This window comes from Gossypium hirsutum, chromosome D03 (assembly GCF_007990345.1).
Source record: "Gossypium hirsutum isolate 1008001.06 chromosome D03, Gossypium_hirsutum_v2.1, whole genome shotgun sequence".
Classification (NCBI taxonomy): Eukaryota; Viridiplantae; Streptophyta; class Magnoliopsida; order Malvales; family Malvaceae; genus Gossypium; species Gossypium hirsutum.
The window spans coordinates 14,126,094-14,150,510 of NC_053439.1; the positions used below are offsets into that span (position 1 = coordinate 14,126,094).

At 34.3% G+C, this 24,417-nt stretch overlaps 1 protein-coding gene across 1 annotated transcript; it reads right to left on the bottom strand.

Annotated features, from left to right (window-relative positions):
* Positions 1-2,325: 2,325 nt before the first annotated feature.
* On the bottom strand, positions 2,326-6,910 carry LOC107949569 (katanin p60 ATPase-containing subunit A1). Its single transcript, XM_016884267.2, has 7 exons — positions 6,582-6,910; positions 5,770-6,238; positions 5,308-5,505; positions 4,162-4,406; positions 3,711-3,869; positions 3,516-3,603; positions 2,326-2,879 (listed from the first exon to the last, which is right to left on the bottom strand). Exons 1-7 carry the CDS (start codon positions 6,701-6,703, stop codon positions 2,598-2,600), a joined length of 1,563 nt encoding a protein of 520 aa, XP_016739756.2. The 5' UTR covers positions 6,704-6,910; the 3' UTR covers positions 2,326-2,597.
* Positions 6,911-24,417: the final 17,507 nt, after the last annotated feature.

Below are 24,417 nucleotides of genomic sequence, written 5' to 3' on the forward strand. Positions count from 1 at the left end.
ATTCCGTTGTGCATATTAACACCATATTTTATTTCTACCAATTCGTGTTACATTAATTTTACTCGATACATAAATTATGACTTTAAAATAAGTAAAACTTCGTATTTTAAGATTCGAAAAAGTCGTACCCTAACTTACGGGGTTTCGATTTTCTCAAAAAATCTGAATACATGAACCTTTTTAAACATTTTTTAAAATAATCTCAGGAATTAATAAAAGATCGGATTCTAACTTACGGAATATAGTCTTTTCTAAAACCGAGATAGTCGAATATCTTTCAAATAAGTAAATTTTTCAGCGTTTATTCTTGTATCGAGAATTTGAGACATTGTGTCCTAACTTACAGGACATAATTTTTTTTCTCGATTAACGTGAAATATGCCTCTTTCTCGAAAATTTTTAATATTTTAACAAAGGATCGTATTTTAAATCTCTTCAAAGTTTTCAATTTTCGACACATCAACTAAGTACCAATTTTGGGCGTTACGAGGGTGCTAATCCTTCCTCGTACGTAATCGACTTCCGAACTCGTTTCTCTGAATTTCGCAGACCAAAATCAATATTTTAATAAATCCAAACCGTTTATTAAAAACAACCGTTTTACGAGGTGACCCGATCACACATCATCAAAAAAGATTGGTGGCGACTCTCATATTCATTTTCGTTTTCAAAATCAAAGTCGACCCCTTTTACAAAAAAAAATGGTTTCGGTAGTGGTATTACATAATCGACTTGTAATACAAAAAGACACATTCTCACTGATAGTTAATAGACTTTTCATTTTGTATGATTGGTTCGTGATTCTTTGAACCCACACTCAAAATAATTAGTGGGTCAAGAATAGAGGAGAATGCTGCTTAGTAGAAAGTCAAGATTGATTTAACCGCCTCATACGAAGCACAAGTGTAATTTCAATTAAGGATTTATTATTATAAATATCACAAAGGTTTGATTTTAAGAAAAAATTTAAACTTTTATTGTGCCTTAAAACACTAATTTTCAAATTTATTTTTTTCAATAATTGATATTAGAGCCAGATTGAACTATGTTTGTTGTATAAACTGATACCAAAATTTATCTCTCTCTTATTGTTTGATTAAGTTGAGATAAGAAGTGACATTCTTAAATTGTATGCATGTTTTGTATTATTATGTATGTGAAATGAATTATTTTATATATATATATATTATGTTATAAAGTAAGTTTGCTAACGGTTGTGATTCCTAAAAATTAGATCGGTTGTATTTTATGTTTTTATAAATTTTGGGTTTGTGATTAAATTATGAACTATAATTTCTATGCAGGTTCATTTTAATTTTATTTTTTTTGGTAAAACTAGAAAAATTCATGTGAGCCGGAAATGGATTAGAAATTTTTGTAATCTTAAATTTTCAACAAGCTGAAGAAATGAGGTGATCGAAGACGTGATCAAGACAGAACAAAACAGGACCAATCCGATAGAGGTAACAACGGAGGCCGATGATGGCCGATAGTGGTTGTCAACGATGGTGGCCCAACAATGGATTCCCCTTTCGGTTAAAAGTTTAAGTTTTCAATTTTTAGGATTATTGTTGGGCGAACATGTTAATATCAAATTTTGAGATATTTTTAGGAAATCTAAAGGATGTTTGACTTTCATTCAAAATATCTAAAAAATGCTTTGAAAAAATATGATTACTTTATTTTTCTTTAGGATTAAATAATGAAAAATATTTACTATCAGAGTTAATTTAATTTTTGCAAATTTATAATATGTTATATAAGAAAATGATGAGATTATGAGAAAATGATGAAATTATAAGAAGAAAAAAAAACTTCTCTTCGTTTTTCCTTGTTGTGGCGTAAGATTGATGTAAGGATGAAAACATTTATCCATCCTATCTAAATATCATCTAATAAATAAAATATCTAACCTTAATGGTTTAAATTCAAAGGCTAATTTAAATCTCAATTTCCCACCAATGGTTAAAAACTATGCCCACACTTATTTAATTTTCTAATTTCATAATTCATGATTATCCATTCTCATCTTTTTGTCCCAATTCAGGTTTTAGTAATTATTCACTTTCGATAAAATTGTATTTTTAGTCCTTCCACTTTTGGTAACTATTCACTTCTGGTAAAATCTCTGCAATTCATTTTTTAGTAATTATTCGCTTTATAGGAAAAGTGAATAGCTCGCCACTTTACTAAAAAATGAACCATCTACATGTAAATGTAAAGTGGCAAGCTCCACATTGAATGTAGATGGTTCATCTAGAGGAAACCATGATAAAAGAGAGTTGATCTACTGAAGTAACATTCTGATGAAATACAAATTCTAAGTACTTAATAGCGAAATTTAATTTTCCAAGTAAGATGTCATAAAATTCAGTGACCAAGTTACATATAAACCCTGATAAATGCAGATTTTGATTAAATGCACAGTGATAAAATGGTCAACCTAGGTCAGATTACAGGTACAACTAACAACAATGTTCGAACCTCCATACAATCAGCCACAAACAAAATGCCGGGAAATATAATAAGAATGAAAGACCCTTTCAATGAAAACATATCAGGAAAGCAGACAACCCTTACAGGTTTCCGGTTTTGCGTTATGCTGATCCAAATTCGGTAAACCATTTTTCATGCTTCTCAATATCGGCTTGTGAAACACTTCTCTGGACCTTTGGCAAGGCTTCTTCAAAGTCGCACATAGCAACAGGATCCTTTGAAATCTCATCTTTGGACATGTTCTTAATCTCGTCACGTGTCTTACCAGCTATTTTCCGCCTCATGCCATTTAAGGAAGCATCGCGACAAACATTTGTGAGATCATCCCCACTATACCCTTCTGTACGACGAGCCACTTCATCAATATCCACGTCAGCAGCCACCTGCCACATTACCACAAGGACAATAAATGGCAGACAAACTCAATTTCATATCAGGCATAGTATGCTAGCCATTGACCAATGTTTTCTCAAGATCAATTGCAAGGAAACCAGAGCAAGTTTCAGAAGATTTTTTTGGATCGGTAACTATTGATCCAAGCACTAGATTTTTCACTAAAACACACACAAAACTGCATTGGTACAGGGTCCATGGCTAAATAAATTATAATACACCCATCTCTGACACAAATCTGTCCATCTGATGAGAGCAAAACTTGATAGCCAAGTAGTTTCTTCTTTATGGTGACAAAGGTGGCTGTTGAGAGAGATATGATCTACCTATCATAATATTCTATAAACATTTCAAATCATCTATAGTTTTCAAATGATTCATGTGTATACTTTTATTTGGCTTCCAAAAGAAATATTCTAAGCTGCATCATCGCCATTATGCTACCAGGGCTAAAAATTTTCATTTTACCGGCTCATCACATAAATAATAAATTAAAGTTCAAGAAAAACAAAGCATCAATGAAACAAATCAAATGTGGCATGGAAAAACAAATAAACAAAGAAGATAACCATATTATAAAGCCTTAAGAATCATAAGACTAATCATAGATTAGTGAGAATATTTACCTCAACTGTTTTTAGATTGATCCGAATGAGCTCCTTACGACTCTCAAAATTGGGCAGAGGAATATATATTCGCTTTTCCAGTCGCCTCCTACATTCCATGAAGAACAATTAGAAACAACAAATGTAAACTAGTAACTTAATCATAAGATCCCTCAAATGTATGGAGTAGGTGCAAATAAAAGAAACAGGACCAACCTGAGTGCCTCATCTATGTCCCATGGGAAGTTAGTTGCAGCCAAAACCATCACTATCTTGCGGCTGCCATCTTCATTTGTACCAGTATTATTTACACCATCTACCTGAACAAGCAGTTCAGATTTTACCCTTCTAGATGACTCATGCTCCCCGGAAGCCCTAAACCATAAAAAAAATGCAATCAAAGTCAAGAGAATGCAAAAGCCATGCAACAGAGGGAGGGAAGGAGGGAGGGAGAGAGAGATGCACAAATGAAGAAGAAGAAAACGAGAGCATGTCTATCCATGTAAATTTCCAAGTAAACACTTAAAATACTGGCACATACGTTCCCCCATCAAGCTAGACTATATGCACAAAAATTTACATTCAGAACATCAAGAACAAAAGAAAGCCAATTGCCAAGGTAGATCCCAGATAACAGCCAAAGCACAGAAACAAGCAGCAAACTTACCCACGGGCATTGCAAAGAGAGTCAATCTCATCAATAAAAATTGTACTAGGAGCATAAGCTCTTGCAAGATCAAACAAGCACCGGACCATGCGCTCACTCTCACCACGCCACTTTGAGGCTAATGTAGCAGAAGAAACATTGAAAAATGTTGTCCCACATTCAGTGGCAACTGCTTTAGCCAGAAGAGTTTTGCCAGTACCAGGAGGTCCAAACATAAGAACGCCTTTCCATGGTCTCCTAATACCCTAAAGACAAACAAGAAAATAACTCAGCCTGTCTATCAGTATATGCCAGAATAAACACATTTAGAAGTGGGAGAAAAAATATATGCAGAAAAGTTAATTCTGTAATTTTCTAGAAATTTCAAAACAAAAATTACTCCATCTTAATGATTTTGGTCAAATTCTATAGGAAGTCCTTGTACTATATGTCTTTCTTTCTGGATTTAATCTCTTTTTCGAAATAAACACTTTCAGTCCTGAGGCCAACTTTTTTTCCGATTAATTCTGTCAAATAATTAGACATGGCTTATTTCTATTAAACATGCAATGTCATGACAGTTGGATAACTTTTTGCACATTTAGAAAAAGACAAAAAATGAGAAAAAGGTAATATTTGTCCAAATTTTGCCAAGGTATAGCATGTTTAAAAATAAAGTCACATTAAATTATTTGACAATACTAAAAGAAAAAAAGTTGGCCTCAAGACTAACAATGCACATTTCGAAAACTATATGGACTAGAAATTATGAAATCATAATAGAGGACCTAGATATGGAAAAAATGTATGGTACAAGAACCTTCTATACAAATTGACCAATGATTTTCCGTAGTCATTAAATTGTATAGAGAAAACTAAACATATGAAATCATAATAGAGGACCTAGATATGGAAAAAATGTATGGTACAAGAACCTTCTATACAAATTGACCAATGATTTTCCGTAGTCATTAAATTGTATAGAGAAAACTAAACTTAAATTAGCATCCTTATATCCCTTTATTTAATGCAAACTCAAGGCAATGAAATCAGAAGAAATAACATAAAAATCATATTATGTGAAAGAAATGAGAATCAATCTGGCTCTATTATATGTCCTCTACTAAATAATACTTAATGATAATTCAGCTGCAACAGAGCAAGTACCTGAAAATATTCAGGCATCCATAAAGGAAGAACAACAGCCTCCTCTAAAAGTCTTTTTGCTTCAGTCAGACCAGCAACATCATCCCACCGTACTCCAGGCGTGGTTTCTAAAACATCCCTTTCTAACATTGCAGCCAAATCTGGATCAGGTCCCTCATACTGGGACCTCTTAGATTTTCCATCTTCAGCATCACCATTCTGAGAAATTGCAAAAGCAAATCGATAGCCAAAAAATTGAGAACATCAAACTAAAGTAGTTTGACTTTCAATTAGCAAAATTGTTCATGTCCCTATTGCTACTATCTGGAGTTCTATTAAAGCGGCTTCAGATATTAACAGCAAATTTGGCACATGCATTATATTTTGAACCTAAACATGTTAAGCTTTATACTGAAATCTCAACTTCAAAGGCAGTAATAAGTTAAAGTTAACTGGCAAAGCATATTGTCAACCAGAACTTACTGCCGAATCTCCTTTTGTAGATTTCCCTGAGCCAGTACCCTTCTTTCCAGTGGTAGATGCTCTGGCCCCTGTGTTAGTTCTACTCGAACCACCTGCCTTTGCACCTCGTCCAGTTGTACCTGTTCTGGTATTGCCACGACCCCAAGCCCCATCTTGTGGAGATTTCCTCGTGCCCACTTGACCAGCCCTAGCAGGTCTTCTACTTGAAGTGTCCCGACTTGGAGGCCTCCACACATCAGGATCATCCACTGGGGCACCTGATGAAGTTGGATACTCATCTAATGGTTGGAATACGAAAGATGACTTAGCATGAATCGGCGGCGAAGAAGGACGCCGCCCATTAGGAGCTTCCTTAAATGACCTTCTCTCAGCATCCAATTGCTTCACAACTTCTGTCTCCTCTGATAGTGCTTTCTTTACATTCATCCATTTTGCACGAATTAGCGGGTCATCAAGATTGGCTAGATGCCTAAATGCATAACAAAAGATCAACAAATTTTGCAAATTAGCTCAAACAATAGTTAAAATAATGCATATTTGACCAAAAAATCTGAAACAAATAAGCACATTGTGACCCAATAAAATAAGATATCAAGCAAACTCAGCTGATAAAGCTAACATTTTTCTTTTGCGTATTTCCCCACGCACTTCAAATTATTTTAAGAAAATAACTATTAATGTAACTAACTTAATTGTGACTCAAAACTGCATAATAAATCGAAAATTTACGCCGAAAAAAAAAAGAAAAAAAAAGAATGAGTGGCTGAAATTCCAGAAAATAAGAGGAAAATGAAAAGAGGAAGGAAATTTACTTGTTGATCTGAGCAATGGCGCCATCAAAGAAGATAATGGAAGTGTCGTAGAGGCCTTCGAGAGCGTATTCTCGAGCCAATTTCAAGTGATCTTGCAGTCCAGCTAGCGAATTTCCAACCATTTCGAATTCACCATGAAAATCCAAAAACAGCAAACCTCCCAAATTCTGGGGTTCTAAATTTGAAGAAGAAAAATCTGTTTTTTTTCGGGCTTTGAGTGGTCGAATGGATATGGTGGTGTGTTCACGGCGACGGTTGAACTTTAAACCGTGGGGAGGAAGGGGGGGAGACTGAGGTAGGAAGGACTGAAATTACGTTTGAACCCTTAATGTACGAAATTACATTTGAGCCATTTGATATTTTGAGGGCGTTTTAGGCCGTTGGTTATGGTGGACCCAATAACGGAACTCACATTCAAGGTGGGGCACAAAAAGCAAAAGGCTTATTAATTGCTTTAATTTTTATTAAGGAAGACAACATAGGGGATGACTGCCATTCGTGTAGGTATAATGTTCGAATTTATATATCTACGAGTATTTGTTTTTATTAAATTATATAATAAAAATTTGAAAGTTAAAATATGTTTTAAATTTTATATATTTAATATATTTAGAAATTAACTTTTTATTTTTTAGATTTTAAAATTCAGAATTAAAATTTTTTATTAAATTTTTTGATGCGACATTTTAAAATTAAAAAAAATCCCTTCATATTCACCTAACAATAAAAAATAATATTGAAAGTATTAATTAGAAATTTTCTTTCTTAAGAATACCCATTCGAAATTATCATGATAAAATATTTTTTCTATTGGTATAGTATTTTTAAGAAAAATCGATGTTAACATGTTGATTGTATTAACTATTTAGATTAACTAATAACATTCTAAAAGTAGATAGACCAAATTATGTTAAAAGTTAAAAGTATATAGATTAAATCTCAAGTTTCAACATAGTTTAAGGGCCAAAATTAAAATTTAACCATTAACTTATAATATCAACCAAAAAAAATGGGAAACCACAATGAGTATCTAAAATCTTTAGGGTATCCATATCATATATATAACCACGTAATGTTTTAATTGAAAAGTTGGGCTTTGAGATAATTATTAAATATAATTATTGTTCTTTTTATCTGGATAATGTTTTTTATTATTCGACAATGTTGGTAAACAACCTCTACATTTTATATCAAGATATGTTTATTTATAACATAAATACTAAAAGACCTAAAATAAATGACTCAATTTAAACTTATCTTTGGCATTATTGTTTGAGCCACATAAGTGAGGAACACATCTTCAAGCTCCATAAAAAAAAGATTTTTTTAATTTGTTTGTTTTTGAACAATTTGAAGTATGTGAATCTTACTTATTAAGTAAAATTATTAAAGCTTCTTTTACTGAAAAAGTGAGTGAACTAGTGATTTATTGGGTTTAATACGTAGTAATTTATGTTGGCTAATGAATATACAGGCTGGAGATGGTTTTCAATACTTTATTACTTTTACTGATGATTTCAGTAGATATGAGTATATTTTTCTCATGTGTCATAAATTCGAAGCCCTTGAAAAGTTCGAAGAAGTTAAAAATGAAGTACAAAATCAACTAGACAAAAATATCAAGGCATTTCGTTCGGTTCAAGGTGGATAATATTTAAGTTTAGAGTTTAATGACCTTCAGAAGGAATGTGAGATTGTCTCACAACTTACTCCTGTTGGTACTTTACAATGGAATGGAGTTTTTGAGAGAAGAAATCGAACATTGTTACCACAGTTCGATCAATGATGAGTCATGTTGATCTTTTTATTTTCTTTTGGGGACATGCACTTACTTTCACATTAAATCTTGTTCTTTCTAAATCAATTTAAAAGACACCACATAAGATGTGGACTAGGAAGCTTACTAGTACGTTTTTCATGAAGATTCGGGGTTATGAAACTTATGTTAAACGTCAAACGTCTACTAAGCTTGAACTCAAATATGAAAGATGCAATTTTGTAGGATATCCTAAAGAAAGTGCTTGTTGCTCAGACAAGTGTCTTTCTTGAAAGAGAACTTGTATTCAGAAAAGGAAGTGGGAGGAAGATTGAACTTGAAGAAATTTGAGAACCATAAGTACCATTGAACCAGAGATAGAACAACAACAAGTTCCACAAGTTGTTGTGGAAATACAACCGCCACGTAGCTCTTTAAGAGAATGTTATGCACTTGAAAGATATGGATTTCTCGTTACAATACAAGGCAATGTTCTACTTATAGATCAAAATGAGCCTAACACTTATTAAGAAGCGATAGTAAGCATACAATTTGAGAAATAGCTCGAGACCATGAGGTTTGAGATGGATTCCATGTTTGTTAACCAAGTATGAACCTTGGTTGATGATCTACCACAATTCGTTGTTGTAAATTAGAGTCTTTTCGACACTGAATGAGCTTGTTTTTGGACAATTTTATTAGTATTTCAATTAGTTTTCTAATTTAGTAGTTTTAGTAAAATAAGAATTTTTTACGCATATTTTGGTATTGTAACGACCCGTTGGGCCAATATGGACCTAGGGTAGGATTGATGAGCCAATTTAGTGTGCGAGACATTATTTTCAAGCCAAAGAACACCAAGGAAGACATTGATGTCGCGACACTAGCATGCAATGTTGCAACATCACATTTCAAAACAAGAAAAGTCTCATTCGAAGTTCTGTGTCGCAACACCGATCTTGTGGTGTCGCGACACCACTGTGATAAAGGCCAAAATATTGTTGATGGTGTTTTCATCTGTACAATGTACTTTATTCAGTTTAATGGCTTGTATTTGACCTAATTAGGGTAGAAACAACTGTTTATATATAGTTATGTTCAAGCTTAGTTGAGGAGGTTGTTCTTAGATTAGATTTTAGATATTAAATTTTAGTTACAATTTAGTTTTATTTTCTCTACGAATTTTTATTCTTGTTTCAGACTTGGATTTGATTTAATTCCAAGCTTTGGTTTCTTTAATATTTCATAATTTTTCTTTGGTTTTCATTTGCAACCGACGCTATCTCGACAATTGTTAAAGGGTTTTCAGTTTTCGAGCGCATCTAATATCAAAATAGATCAATCTCTTTTTTCCCTTTTCTTTCATTTAATATTTTCTTTGCATGTTTAAATTACAGTCAGGATTTTTTTTATTTAGATCCATGAGTAGCTAAATCCATCAAGTAAATTTCGACTATTAGCCTTATTTAATTATTTTTTATTATTTTCCTTGATTAATTTTTTGTTTGGTTATTCATACTATAATTTCGATTAATACTATTTAGCCATGATAGTGTATAAAGTAGTTTTTGGTTTGATTTGACCTCCCTTGGGTTTGATCCTTGGAATACTTCCTGAATTGTTTCATTGTAAAGTTAGTATATTACAATTTGACCCATATACTTGTGGGCACCACTGTTCTATCTTCTATATTTTTGTTGCAGTATTTTTAGTCTAGATGTTTGCATGTCTGGTGGCGGTCAGTTGACCCACATGGATAGTACTGCACAACCATACAAGGGGTGGTTAGTCACCAAAATTTTTTGCCAAATTTAGATTAAACCTTCACTCATGTTTCCATGTTTAAATCTATTCGGATCTTGCTTGTGATAACTACATTTCGTGATTGTAAAATCTGACAGATAGATATCAGAATAACTTTCCTTAATAACTTTTCTTCATGGGAAATTAGAAGAGGATTTGTGCATGACACAACCTGAAGGATTTGTTGATCCAAAGGATGTTGGAAAGATATATAGGATAGAAAAATTCATATATGAAGAAGCAAGCTTTTCAAAGTTGGAATCTTCATTCTATTGATGTAATCAAAGAGTTAGGAAGTTGGAATCTTCATTTTAATGATGCAATCAAAGAGTTTGATTTTTAAAAAATGAATATGAGTCTTATGTTGACAAGAAATTTAATGAGAGTACTATTATATATTTGGTACTATATGTAGATGACGTACTGATAATGGGAAATGACATACCTACTTTACAGTTTGTTAAGACTTTGTTAGGAAGTTGTTTTTCTATGAAGAACTTGGGTGAGACCACTTTCATATTATGAGTCAAAATCTATAGAGATAGATCAAGATAACTCCTAGGTCTAAGATAAAGTACATACATAGATATAATACTGAAAATGTTCAACATGGATGTGGTTAAAAGTTGGTATATAATGTTAAGTTTCATGTTTTATGATCAACTTGTGATGAATGTGATAAAACTAATTAGGTATATCATATTGATTCTATTTTGTGAGATGATGATTTGTGCCATTTGAATTGTAAACATGATACTGGTATTTGGTATCTTGAAATGGTAACTAGTCATTTGATGTCTTCCTCGGAGATTTATTGTTGAAATGGCTATTTTGTTTTGGTAATCTTTTGAAATTTTGGTTGGAATATATTGGCATTAGAAAGTGTGGTATAAAAGTTTGATTATGGCATATGACATTTGGAATTTATTTGGTACATTTTTTAATAGGTTAATGTAGTGGTAAATACATGTCTTGGTGTCTAAGAAATTGTAGGTGAATTGGCTTGTGTTTGAAGGTATTTTGGGCACACATGGTCTGGGACATGGTCTGCCACACGACCATGTATCCCATACAGTTGCATGACATGGCCACGTGGCCTGTTTGATATTTTGTACAGGTTTGTTCACGTGGTCATAGAGAGTTACACGATTTGAGGACACAGTCGTGTGACCCAGGTTTACCTGACTACAGAGAGTTACACGGCCAAGTTCTTGAGCCACATGGGCTGAGATTCGTCACATGGCCTGGCCACACGGTCGTGTGACCTTTGTTTTCACTTTTTACTCAATTTTTTTAAAAGCTTCATTTTAATCCAAAATTGTTCCCGATTTGTTTTAAATGTTCCGTAAGCTTGAATTAGGTCTAATGATTGCAAATGAATTATTTGGTTATTTTTTTATTAAATTGTGAATGATGTTAACGTTTATATTTGTAATATCTTATAGCTCAGACTGGGCGATCGAACTAGGTATAAGATGTTATATTTGGTACTTATACTAAAAGTATTAGAACTTTGCAAGTCAATAACTAAAAAGTTATAGTTTCTAGCCAAAGTATCAGAACATAAGCTTATGTATCGATACTTTGCCCAAGGTATCGGTACATGGGGTACATGTATCGATACATAACCCTTGATTTTGTACCATTGCACTGTTTTTAGTATTTTGAACCCATCGAAGCTCGAAATTAACCCAGACATTTTCGATTACCTGTAAAATGTTTCTAAATGATTTGAAAATGATTTTACCTAAATTTTATGGTTTTATTTAATTTCTTCAAATTTTGATTACTTAAATAGTTGTTGAGATTTTTTATATGTGTGTGCTCGGGTAGCATTTCACATCAACACTGGATGTCGAGATGGGTGAAGGATGTTATATATTGAACAATTAGCTAATACATTGGATGAAATAATAATACTAGGCTTTTACTATTGATTGATTATTTCATTTCAGATTGATTATTTTGTTTTAGATTGCTTTGTTAAATTTTATTTGTTATTTTGGTATGAAAAAAAATTACTTTGGTAATTAGCATTATAATTAGTAATAGCTCTACCTAGGAGTGATTTTTTATACTACTTGCTATAATACGTATACTTGTGCATATGATATTCGACCAACAAATATATGTAACTTCAAATTAAAGGTTCGTTTGTTTACTAACAAAATATTTTTTGTAAAATATTTTCATTGTTTTACAATATTTGTTCGGCAGAAAATGAATTCCCAAAGGAGCACATTCTCTAAAACATGGGTAAAACTAATGCATTTTTAAGGAAAACATCTTACTGATTTTCATCTCGTAAGATATTCTCTCTACTCCTCTTCACTCTCAACACTGACTTGAATAACAGTCGTTCTCCATTCCTTGTCATTTTTGTCCGTCAACCTTCACCTCTCCTCCTCATCTCTGTCTGTTGGCCTCACCTCATCATCTATGTCAGTCGGTCGTCGTCCTTACCAAGTCTTCCTTCCTTGTCTGCATTTCGAAGAAACCCCAAAAACTAAAAAAAAAACAAACTTTCTAGTCCTATAAAAGTATATCACTATCTTCTTCTTATCAAGGTTTTGCATTTAAAATTTTATATATATATATATAGAAATGGAAGCTATTTACTTCATTCAAAATGGGTCTATTTATTTTTAGGTGAGTTTTTTTTCTTATAGTTTTTTTTTTACTTTGTGCTAAATTGATTTGTGTAAATCAATTAAAGTAAATGCTTGCCAATATGTTTTTTACAACTCCCTTATTTCTATTCTTAGTGTTTTGGGTGGCGTTTGGGTCGATTTGGTTGCTTTGATTCACTTAGCTAGTTTCTTATTCAGTTTATTGATATTTGCTTCTATTATCTTTGTTCCAAGTCTGTCTCTATTGGTGTACTAAAGTTTTGTGTATTGAATAAGTTTTGTATTTTATCTTGAAACCTAAGGGGCTTAGGATTGAGCATAAAGAAAAGAAAGATTAAGCAACTGGTTACTAAGTTGAAAGTACAGTTTCTCACTATTTTAGAGTCCAAGATTGAAAATTATGTTGATTGGTTAATTGATTGTTTATGGCCCTATAGTAATCGAGAATTGATTAGTCAATCTTCAAATGGAAATTTTGGAGGTCTTATTATTATTTGGGATTCTTTTGTGTTTTGTAAGGATTGAGTTCAACTTAGAAAGTGTTTGATAAAATACTTCATTGATGAAAATAAATAGGCCTTCTAAATTTTGATATTTTTAATGATTTTTTTCTTGTTGGGTGTTTTTGTAATGCCCTCAACCCAACTCGATTCACTAAGTTCGGATCTCGAGTGTTACTAAACAATTCAAAACGTTTAACAAAAACAATTTACATTTTTGTCGTTTAATTTTTAAACTTGTTATTAGAAATTCTAAAAGAAAACTTAAATTTTGAAAAATTCGAACAAAATATGCAATGAATAACTTATTACACCAATATTGATACAAAACTTTACAAGTGGGAAACTAATTCAGGACAGACTCATAGGCATATCAAAGATTACACCACAAATCCACTATATGCATAACAGCCTACTCGCCACCAACTTGGATATTCCTGTCGTTGTCCCTCTAGGTAAAGCCTGTTCTCAACAAACCTGAAAAGAGATAACAATCTTGTAAGTACAAGAGTACTTAGTGAGCTCATTAACTATACCTTAATGGAGGCTTTGCAGTCTCGTAGAAATTACTATGAGTGAACTATTACTCTGTCTCATTTACTTCGACGGATACCATACAGTCTTATCATTTCTTTATACACAAGTTTTCATACCCTTATATACCTAATCTTTCATATCTTGTTAACTAAGGAATCCTTCCAATCATTCCATAAATCTCTTGTCCCACAATAATTTCTTATCAAAATATACTCTTAGAAACCACTTCCTATAATCCATAACTTAACCCATGTTCTTCCCTCAACCAATTGCTTACTGATATTGTCTTTGGACGGATACATACACAAATTTTTCTACTATTGGCTCCCACTCAAATATACCCCTATCTAGTTCTGTACACATATCCATATTGATAATTCACAGCTTATAACATCCAGATGAGCTTTATATCATGCTATTACAGAATCTCATAATTCAAATAGCAGTGACTCAGATTCAGAATGAACTTCGAAGAAAGTGTGATACTCCTTACTTTTTGTATTTACAAATCATCATAACAAATACCTTTCCTGACATACATATACGCATCTTTTTTTCATGGAAAATCCTTAAGACTTCATTCAACTCTTATTCCAGAGCATATCAATACCTTATCTTGGTTACATTTATTACAAAACTACAAGAACTTACTCATATCTTACCACAGAGGCAGACACCAGATTCATAACTTACAAGATATTCTTGACAGTTCACGCCACATAGACTTAGCAGAATATACCATACAGAAAATTAGATAGAACATGCCATTAAGGTGATCCATTCAGAATTTGCCACCAAGGCATCTCTTTTCAGAGTTTGCCACAAAGGCTATTCTTAACTGTCATGTTTATGATATGGATTTACCTAAACTCACATTACGTGAGGTTTGCCCATCATCATCCTAGGACACGTAGAGAACCTCATTGGCTAATCACCATTCCTTAGTTCTTTTCAGAGTGGTGCCATGACCAAGGGCTTTCCTTCAGAGTTCGTGTTTTTAGTCCCGATGGACTCTATTAGACACCACTGCTATGAATAGACATAGACTCTCTTGACAAACTCTATATACATTGACACAATCTAAACTCAACCTTTTACTTCACTAACATACACCCCAATTAGAACACACATCGCATAACATACATTTTAAACACATACATACTTCTCCATAATTCAATGGTTCAATACTCATATTGTAACACCCCTTACCCGTGTTCCTTGCCGAAACAGAGTATAAGGTATTACTAGAACTCAAACACTTATAATTTTTTTTATAAAAATTTCGGCAGCATTTCGACTTGTTTTTACATAAAACCCCCTACAACTTTCCAAAAACAATTTCAAACAACTTCAATATTTCCAACCAATTATAGATATATGTTCAGACATAATTTTTCCATTAATAATCACCAACATATTAAACCAAACAACACTATATATATATTTATACCACATCACATAAAGTCATCTATACATGCCATATTTCAAAATATTAATTACAAAATACCCAAAAATTTGATGATAGTGTGGATGATTTCCTGACTTCGTCCAAATTTCGAGCTGGCTGATGTCACTATAATCAAGGGAAAATAAAAACGAGTAAGCATATAGCTTAGTAAGTAAACATATGACAAATAAATAAATTTCCCACATGATTTCATAGCAACATAATTTTAGTCACACATAAATTTCAAGGTTCGTTTAATTTCTAGCAAACTGTTTTTCTGTGTCACAGACGCTAATTTATTTTTATCTGGACCTACAGAACTCCAAATTAAGTTTTGTAAATTTTCCCCGAAACTAGACTCATATACTTTTCCACCATAAAATTTTTAGAATTTTTGATTTAGCCAATTAGTACAGTTTATTCTTTAAAGATTCCCCTATTTCACTGCCCGACGGTTATGACCTCCCTTTACTAAAATTTACTTAACTCTCTGTACAAAATTCAAACAATGGTCTCGTTTGTTTCTATTAAAAATATACTCAATAAGGAATCCAGGCATATAAATTTCAGGCCATAATTATTTTTGTAAAATGTTTGCTGATTTTCCAAAGTTGGAACAGGGGATTTCGAAATCAATCCAAACCTGTCTCAAATAAATTCAAATATCCCCAAATATACAACTCTTTTGCTTACTCTGTTTCTTTCATATGAAAATAGACTCACTCAGCTTTAATTTCATATATTATTAAACCTCCAATTCATTTTCCACCATTTATGGTGATTTTTCAAAGTTTCCCAACTCCCGTTGTTCAAAACAGTTTTATATTTAATTTGCTTTTTTGTAGTTTTTGATACTTCCTCTTACCTTATGCATGGGTTGACTATGTACCAAACCCAATATTCCTCCCATAAATTTGTCCACCATACATAAATATTCACCTTCCCAATTTCCTCGTTGAACACTCGAAATGTTAACCGTTATCGGTGGATTCAGCACTTAGCAACCACCAGTGATTCGGGGAATCAGCACTTAGCAACCCCTTTCACATTCAAAGATATGGTGGAATCAGCACTTAGCAACCACCAATGATTCGGGGAATCAACACTTAGCAACCCCTTGGGGGAATTAGCACTTAGCAACCCCCTTCACATTTAAAGATACGGTGGAATCAGCACTTAGCAACCACCAATGGATCGGGGAATCAACACTTAGCAACCCCCTTTATATTTAAAGATACGGTGGAATCAACATTTAGCAACCACCAATGAGTCGAGGAATCAGCACTTAGCAACCCCTTCATATTCAATGTACTCCGGCTTATTTCGACTGTTCAACCGAAACCCATATTTTCAACACTTACCACCTTTCCCAACTTAACCACATTTTTAGGATCTTGCCAAATATTTATTCTATGTTCTATTAAATACTAACATATATTGAATAATATCAAAATAATGCATTAAATCACATGTTTACTTACCTCGGTGCAAAATATCGAAATTTTACAATTTACTCCACTACCTTCTCTTTTCCCCGTTTGAGGTAGTCTTCTCGTCTTTCTTGATCTATAATGGAAAATTTAACTCAGTTAATGTCCACATTTATTAAAATAATCCACCATCCAACTTTTTGAAAATTACAATATTACCCCCAAACTTTTACATAATTACACTTTTGTCCCCAAGCTCGGAAATTAAACTTCATCTCTTATTCTTATGTTTTATGACATGCTGAACATTTTTCCCTTCGATGGCAACATCAAATTCTCACTCTAACACATACTTTTGAACATTAACTATTTTTACCGATTATGTCAATTTACCCGTTTTCATTTAAAATCGCTTAGCAAAAGTTGTTTAACATAAATTCTAGCTTCATATTCCACCATAAAACAGCAAAATAAACACTTTTCACCTATGGGTATTTTTCCAAATATAAACCCTAACATGAATTAACAGTAAAATAAGCTAAACCGAGCTACGAGGATTTCAAAAATGCAAAGAACATTAAAAACGGGGCTAGGATGCACTTACTATGAGCTTGAGAAAGCAAAGAAACCCTAGCTATGGTGTCTTCCAAATTTTGGCAGCAACTTAATGAAGATGGACACCATTTTTCCATCTTTTTCCATTTTAATTCTATTTATTTACTAATGACCAAAATGCTCCCCATTTAAAAAAATCTATTTCACCCATTTCTTATGCCTATTTTTGTCCATCAATTAACTAATGGTCTAATTAACACATAAGGACCCCCAATTTAGAATTTCATAACAATTTGACACTTCTAACATGTAGAACTCAACTTTTGCACTTTTTACAATTTAGTCCTTTTGACTAAATTGAGTGCCCAAACGTCGAAATTTTTACGAAATTTTTTCGTAAAATTGTAGACCATAAAAATATAATAATAATCATATTTTCCCTTGTCGGATTTGTCGTCCCGAAACCACTGTTCCGACTAGGCCCAAAATCGGGCTGTTACAATTCCCCCCTCAGGGATTTTCGTCCCCGAAAATCTTACCCGAAAAGAGGTTTGGGTACTGTTTCCTCATAACTTCTTCGGTTCCCACGTAGCCTCTTCCATTCCATGTTTTTGCCACAACACTTTCACTAAGGCTATACTTTTATTTCTCAACTGTTTGACCTCTCGAGCCAGAATCTTTATCGGTTCCTCCTCATAAGTCATATCCGGTCGAACTTCAATTTCTGTAGGAGAAACTATAAGTGAAGGATCAGAACGATAGCGTCGCAACATTGATACATGAAATACATTATGTATCCTTTCTAACTCTGCCGGCAAAGCTAACCGATAAGCTACAGGTCCAACTCTTTCAATAACTTCATATGGTCCAATAAAACGTGGACTCAATTTGCCTTTACGGTCAAATCTCAGAATCTTCTTCCATGGAGATACTTTCAAAAACACTCTATCACCCACTTGAAACTCAATCTCTTTCCTCTTTAAATCCGCATATGACTTTTTTTGATCTGAAGCAGCCTTTAAGCAGTCACGGATTATTTTCACTTTTTCTTCAGTTTCTTTCACCAAGTCAACTCCATGAATCCGGTTCTCACCGAGCTCAGTCCAATATAAAGGAGTTCTACACTTACGCCCATATAATGCTTCATACGGTGCCATTTGCATACTCGACTGATAGCTATCGTTGTAAGCAAATTCAACCAATGGTAGATATTTCTCCCAACTGCCTTCAAATTCTAAAATACAACACCGGAGTATGTCTTCAAGAACTTGAATCACTCTTTCCGATTGTCCGTCAGTTTGCGGATGAAACGCGGTACTAAAGTTCAATTTTGTACCCAAAGCTTCCTGCAACTTTATCCAAAACCTCGAAGTGAATCTCGGATCTCTATCCGATATAATAGACTTAGGCACCCCGTGTAATCTCACTATTTCAACAACATATAACTCAGCCAACTTGTCAAGTGAGTAATCAATGCGTACAGGAATGAAATGGGCTGACTTTGTCAGTCTATCAACAATTACCCAAATATCATCCTTCTTATTTAGAGTCAAAGGCAATCCTGTCACAAAATCCATCGTGATACTGTCCCACTTCCACTCTGGAATCATTACCGGCTGAAGTAAACCCGATGGTACTTGATGCTCAGCTTTTACTTGTTGACAAATTAAACACTTTGATACAAATTTCGAGATATCCTTTTTCATGCCCGGCCACCAATATAATTTCTTCAAATCATTATACATTTTCACACTACCTGGGTGAACTGACAAATCACCACTACGTGCCTCACATAAAATGGTCCGAATTAACTCATCATTCTTCGGTACACATACTCTATCCCGGAACATCAGGCAATCATCTGAACCAATTTGAAAATCTGAGTCAACACCTGCTTCACACTGAGCTCTCCTGGCTTGCAATTTACTGTCATTCTTTTGAGCTTCCCGAATTTGCTGAAGAAATAACGGTCTAGCCCTCAATTCAGCCAAAATTGAACCATCATCAGAATAAGCTAATCTCGTACTCATAGCTTTTAAAGCAAATAAAGATTTCCTGCTCAAGGCATCAGCAACAACATTAGCTTTTCCAGGATGATAATCAATCACTAGCTCATAGTCTTTTTTTAGCTCAAGCGATCTCCGTTTTCGCAAATTCAAGTCTTTTTGATTCATTAAATACTTCAAACTCTTATGATCAGTGAAGATTCGACATTTCTCACCATACAGATAATGACGCCAAATTTTTAAAGCAAAAACAATAGCAGCCAATTCTAAATCATGTGTCGGATAATTCTTCTCATGCGGTTTCAGCTGTCTCGAAGCATAAGCTATTACTTTGCCCTCTTGCATTAACACACACCCAAGACCATTCAACGATGCATCACTGTAAATTACAAACTCCTTCCCGGACTCAGGTTGCACCAACACTGGCGCCTCAGTCAATAATGCCTTCAACTTCTCAAAACTCTGTTGACATTTATCGGTCTATTCAAACTTGACATTCTTCTGCAGTAACTTAGTCATAGGAGAAGAAATCATCGAGAATCCTTTAATAAACCGTCTGTAATAGCGGGCTAAGCCCAGAAAACTTCTAACCTCGGTCACATTCTTTGGTGGCTTCCAATCAACAATTGCTGAAATTTTGCTTGGATCAACCCAAATACCTTCACTTGAAACTATATGTCCCAAGAATCCAACTTCGCGAAGCCAAAACTCACTTTTGCTGAATTTAGCATATAATTTCTTCTCCCTCAGAATCTGCAACACAGTTCTCAAATGTTCTGCATGCTCGGATTCATCCCGAGAATAAATTAAAATATCATCTATGAACACTACCACGAACTTATCCAGATACGGTCGAAAAATTTGATTCATCAAATCCATAAAAATAGCCGGAGCATTAGTTAAACCAAAAGGCATTACCAGAAATTCATAGTGTCCATACCTCGTTCTGAAAGCGGTCTTTGGCACATCAGACTCCTTAACTCTCAACTGATAGTAACCAGATCTCAGGTCAATCTTTGAAAACGCTGTTGCTCCTTTTAGTTGGTCAAACAAATCATCAATTCTCGGCAAAGGATACTTGTTCTTTATAGTCACTTTGTTGAGCTGACGGTAATCAATACAAAGCCTCATAGAGCCATCTTTCTTCTTCACAAATAATACAGGAGCACCCCAAGGAGAAAAACTCGGTCTCACAAATCCTTTATCCGTCAATTCTTGCAACTGAGCCTTTAATTCTTTCAATTCTGTCGGAGCCATCTGATATGGAGCAATAGAAATCGGTGCAGTACCAGGTAACAAATAGATAGCAAACTCAACTTCTCTAATCGGAGGTAACCCAGGCAATTCCTCTGGAAATACATCTGGAAATTCACAGACTACCGACACTGATTCAAACTTCAACCCAGTTATACCAGTATTCAACACATAAGCAAGATAAGTCTCACATCCTTTTCTCATGTATTTCTGAGCAGATATGTGCAAAATCACAGTAGGCAGTTTATTCGGCTTCTCTGCCTCAACCCGAAGAATTTCACCATTTTCACACTTCAATTCAAGGATTTTCTATCTACAATTTACCTTGGCATCATGCAATATCAACCAATCCATCCCCAAAATAACATCAAACTCATCAAATGGTAACAACATCAAATTAGCCAGGAAACAGTGACCTTGAATCATCAAAGGACAATTCTTGCAAACCTTATTGGCTAAGACATATTTGCCTAAAGGATTTGATACTTTAACCACATATTCAGTATTTTCAACAGGCAAATTCTTACTAGATACTAAATTCACACATACATATGAATGAGTAGACCCAGGGTCAATCAAAGCAACAACATCAATATCATGAAGAGAAAATGTACCAGTAATTACGTCAGGAGATGATGCATCCTCACGAGCACGTATGGCATAAGTTCTGGCAGGCACTCTAGTTTCTGATCTCCCAGCTGTATCTTTCGCCACGCTTTTACTACTGGCTTTGCTCCCAGTATTCCTCGGTGGTCTACTTCTACTGACAATATCACCTGTTCTAGCTCTCTGCAATCTTTTATATAGTGTTCTTGAGAACCACATCTGAAGCAGGCTCATTTAAATCCCCAACACTCACCAGCATGTCGCCTGCCACACTGTTGACACTCGGGTCTAGTATTCCCCACATTACCCACACTTGCCACTGAGGTAGCTTGAGTTTTAGCTCCAGAATATGACCTCCCTCGGTCTCTACGTGAATACCCAACTGAGCCAGTTGGTCGTGGATCCATGCCTTTAAGCTTCTTTGGTTGGGATTGAAATGTTCTGCTCATTGACCTTTTTCTTACATCTCGAGCTTCCATCTCTGCTCTTCTCTTTTCTTTACTCAGTTCTTCAGCCTTACAGGCTCGGTCAACCAGCACTACAAATTCTTTCAACTCTAAAACCCCAATATACAGTCTGATATCTTCATTTAACCCCTCTTCGAATCTTTTACACATAATGGCCTCCGTGGGCACACATTCCTGGGCATATTTGCTGAGCCTGACAAACTCTCTTTCATATTCTGCCACAGACATCCGGCCCTACTTCAACTCAAGAAACTCCTTGCATTTTTGATCAATAAACCGTTGGCTTATATATTTTTTTCTGAATTCCTCCTGAAAGAAGTCCCAAGTAACTCTTTCTTTCGGAACCACCGATATTAATGTTTTCCACCAACGGTATGCTGAATCCTTCAGTAAAGACACAACACATTTCAAACATTCATCAGGAGCACAAGATAGTTCATCTAATACCCGAATAGTGTTTTCAAGCCAAAACTCTGCTTTTTCTGGATCATCATCAACATTAGCCCTAAAATCTTCAGCCCCATGCTTTCGGATTTTGCCAACGGGAGGTTTACTTGATCTCACCAAATCAACACTTTGTGGAGCTACGGGGACCGGTTGAGGAATAGGAGGGGTGGAGGAGGTTGAACATTCAGATTTGCACGAACAAATTCTGTGTACCAATTACTCATCATTCGAAGGAAGGCTTCCCGAGCCTCATCCTGACTATGCGTCACATGTCTACTTTCTCCATGCGCGGTCCCTTGTGTGGGAGCCGGCGCGTTACTTTCAACATCATCTGTCACACTTCGGTCAGGATCCATTTACTATATAAAACAAAATTTTAAATTGTCAGAAATCATCAACTTAGAAAGTGTTTATGGCCCTCTAGTAATTGATTGTTTGTGGCCCTCTAGAAATCATCAAAATTTTAAATTGATTATTTATGGCCCTCTAGTAATTGAGAATTGATTAGCCAATCTTCAAATGGAAATTTTGAAGGTCTTATTATTATTTGGGATTCTTTTGTGTTTTGTAAGGGTTGAGTTCAACTTAGAAAGTGTTTGATAAAATACTTCATTGATGAAAATAAATAGGCCTTCTAAATTTTGATATTTTTAATGATTTTTTTCTTGTGGGGTGTTTTTGTAATGCCCTCAACCCTACTCGATTCACTAAGTTCGGATCTCGGGTGTTACTAAACAATTCAAAACGTTTAACAAAAACAATTTACATTTTTGTCGTTTAATTTTTAAACTTGTTATTAGAAATTCTAAAAGAAAGCTTAAAATTTGAAAAATTCGAACAAAATATGCAATGAATAACTTATTACACCAATATGGATACAAAACTTTACAAGTGGGAAACTAATTCAGGACAGACTCATAGGCATATCCAAGATTACACCACAAATCCACTATATGCATAACAACCTACTCGCCACCAACTTGGATATTCCTATCGTTGTCCCTCTAGGTAAAGCCTGTTCTCAACAAACCTGAAAAGAGATAACAATCTTGTAAGTACAAGAGTACTTAGTGAGCTCATTAACTATACCTTAATGGAGGCTTTGCAGTCTCGTAGAAATTACTATGAGTGAACTATTACTCTGTCTCATTTACTTCGACGGATACCATACAGTCTTATCATTTCTTTATACACAAGTTTTCATACCCTTATATACCTAATCTTTCATATCTTGTTAACTAAGGAATCCTTCCAATCATTCCATAAATCTCTTGTCCCACAATAATTTCTTATCAAAATATACTCTTAGAAACCACTTCCTATAATCCATAACTTAACTCATGTTCTTCCCTCAACCAATTGCTTACTGATATTGTCTTTGGACGGATACATACACAAATTTTTCTACTATTGGCTCCCACTCAAATATACCCCTATCTAGTTCTGTACACATATCCATATTGATAATTCACAGCTTATAACATCCAGATGAGCTTTATATCATGCTATTACAGAATCTCATAATTCAAATAGCAGTGACTCAGATTCAGAATGAACTTCGAAGAAAGTGTGATACTCCTTACTTTTTGTATTTACAAATCATCATAACAAATACCTTTCCTGACATACATATACGCATCTTTTTTTCATGGAAAATCCTTAAGACTTCATTCAACTCTTATTCCAGAGCATATCAATACCTTATCTTGGTTACATTTATTACAAAACTACAAGAACTTACTCATATCTTACCACAGAGGCAGACACCAGATTCATAACTTACAAGATATTCTTGACAGTTCACGCCACATAGACTTAGCAGAATATACCATACAGAAAATTAGATAGAACATGCCATTAAAGTGATCCATTCAGAATTTGCCACCAAGGCATCTCTTTTCAGAGTTTGCCACAAAGACTATTCTTAATTGTCATGTTTATGATATGGATTTACCTAAACTCACATTACGTGAGGTTTGCCCATCATCATCCTAGGACACGTAGAGAACCTCATTGGGTAATCACCATTCCTTAGTTCTTTTCAGAGGGTGCCATGACCAAGGGCTTTCCTTCAGAGTTCGTGTTTTTAGTCCCAATGGACTCTATTAGACACCACTGCTATGAATAGACATAGACTCTCTTGACAAACTCTATATACATTGACACAATCTAAACTCAACCTTTTACTTCACTAACATACACCCCAATTAGAACACACATCGCATAACATACATTTTAAACACATACATACTTCTCCATAATTCAATGGTTCAATACTCATATTGTAACACCCCTTACCCGTGTTCCTTGCCGAAACAGAGTATAAGGTATTACTAGAACTCAAACACTTATAATTTTTTTTATAAAAATTTCGGCAGCATTTCGGCTTGTTTTTACA

What these genes read in the sequence shown, in the direction of transcription:
- LOC107949569 (XM_016884267.2), bottom strand. Translation starts at nt 6,703, where the DNA reads ATGGTTGGAAATTCGCTAGCTGGACTGCAAGATCACTTGAAATTGGCT. An exon ending in GCCATTGCTCAGATCAACAA is followed by an intron (nt 6,239 to 6,581) that starts GTAAATTTCCTT and finishes TTATGCATTTAG; the next exon opens with GCATCTAGCCAATCTTGATG. An exon ending in GGATGCCTGAATATTTTCAG is followed by an intron (nt 4,407 to 5,307) that starts GTACTTGCTCTG and finishes GTTTGTCTTTAG; the next exon opens with GGTATTAGGAGACCATGGAA.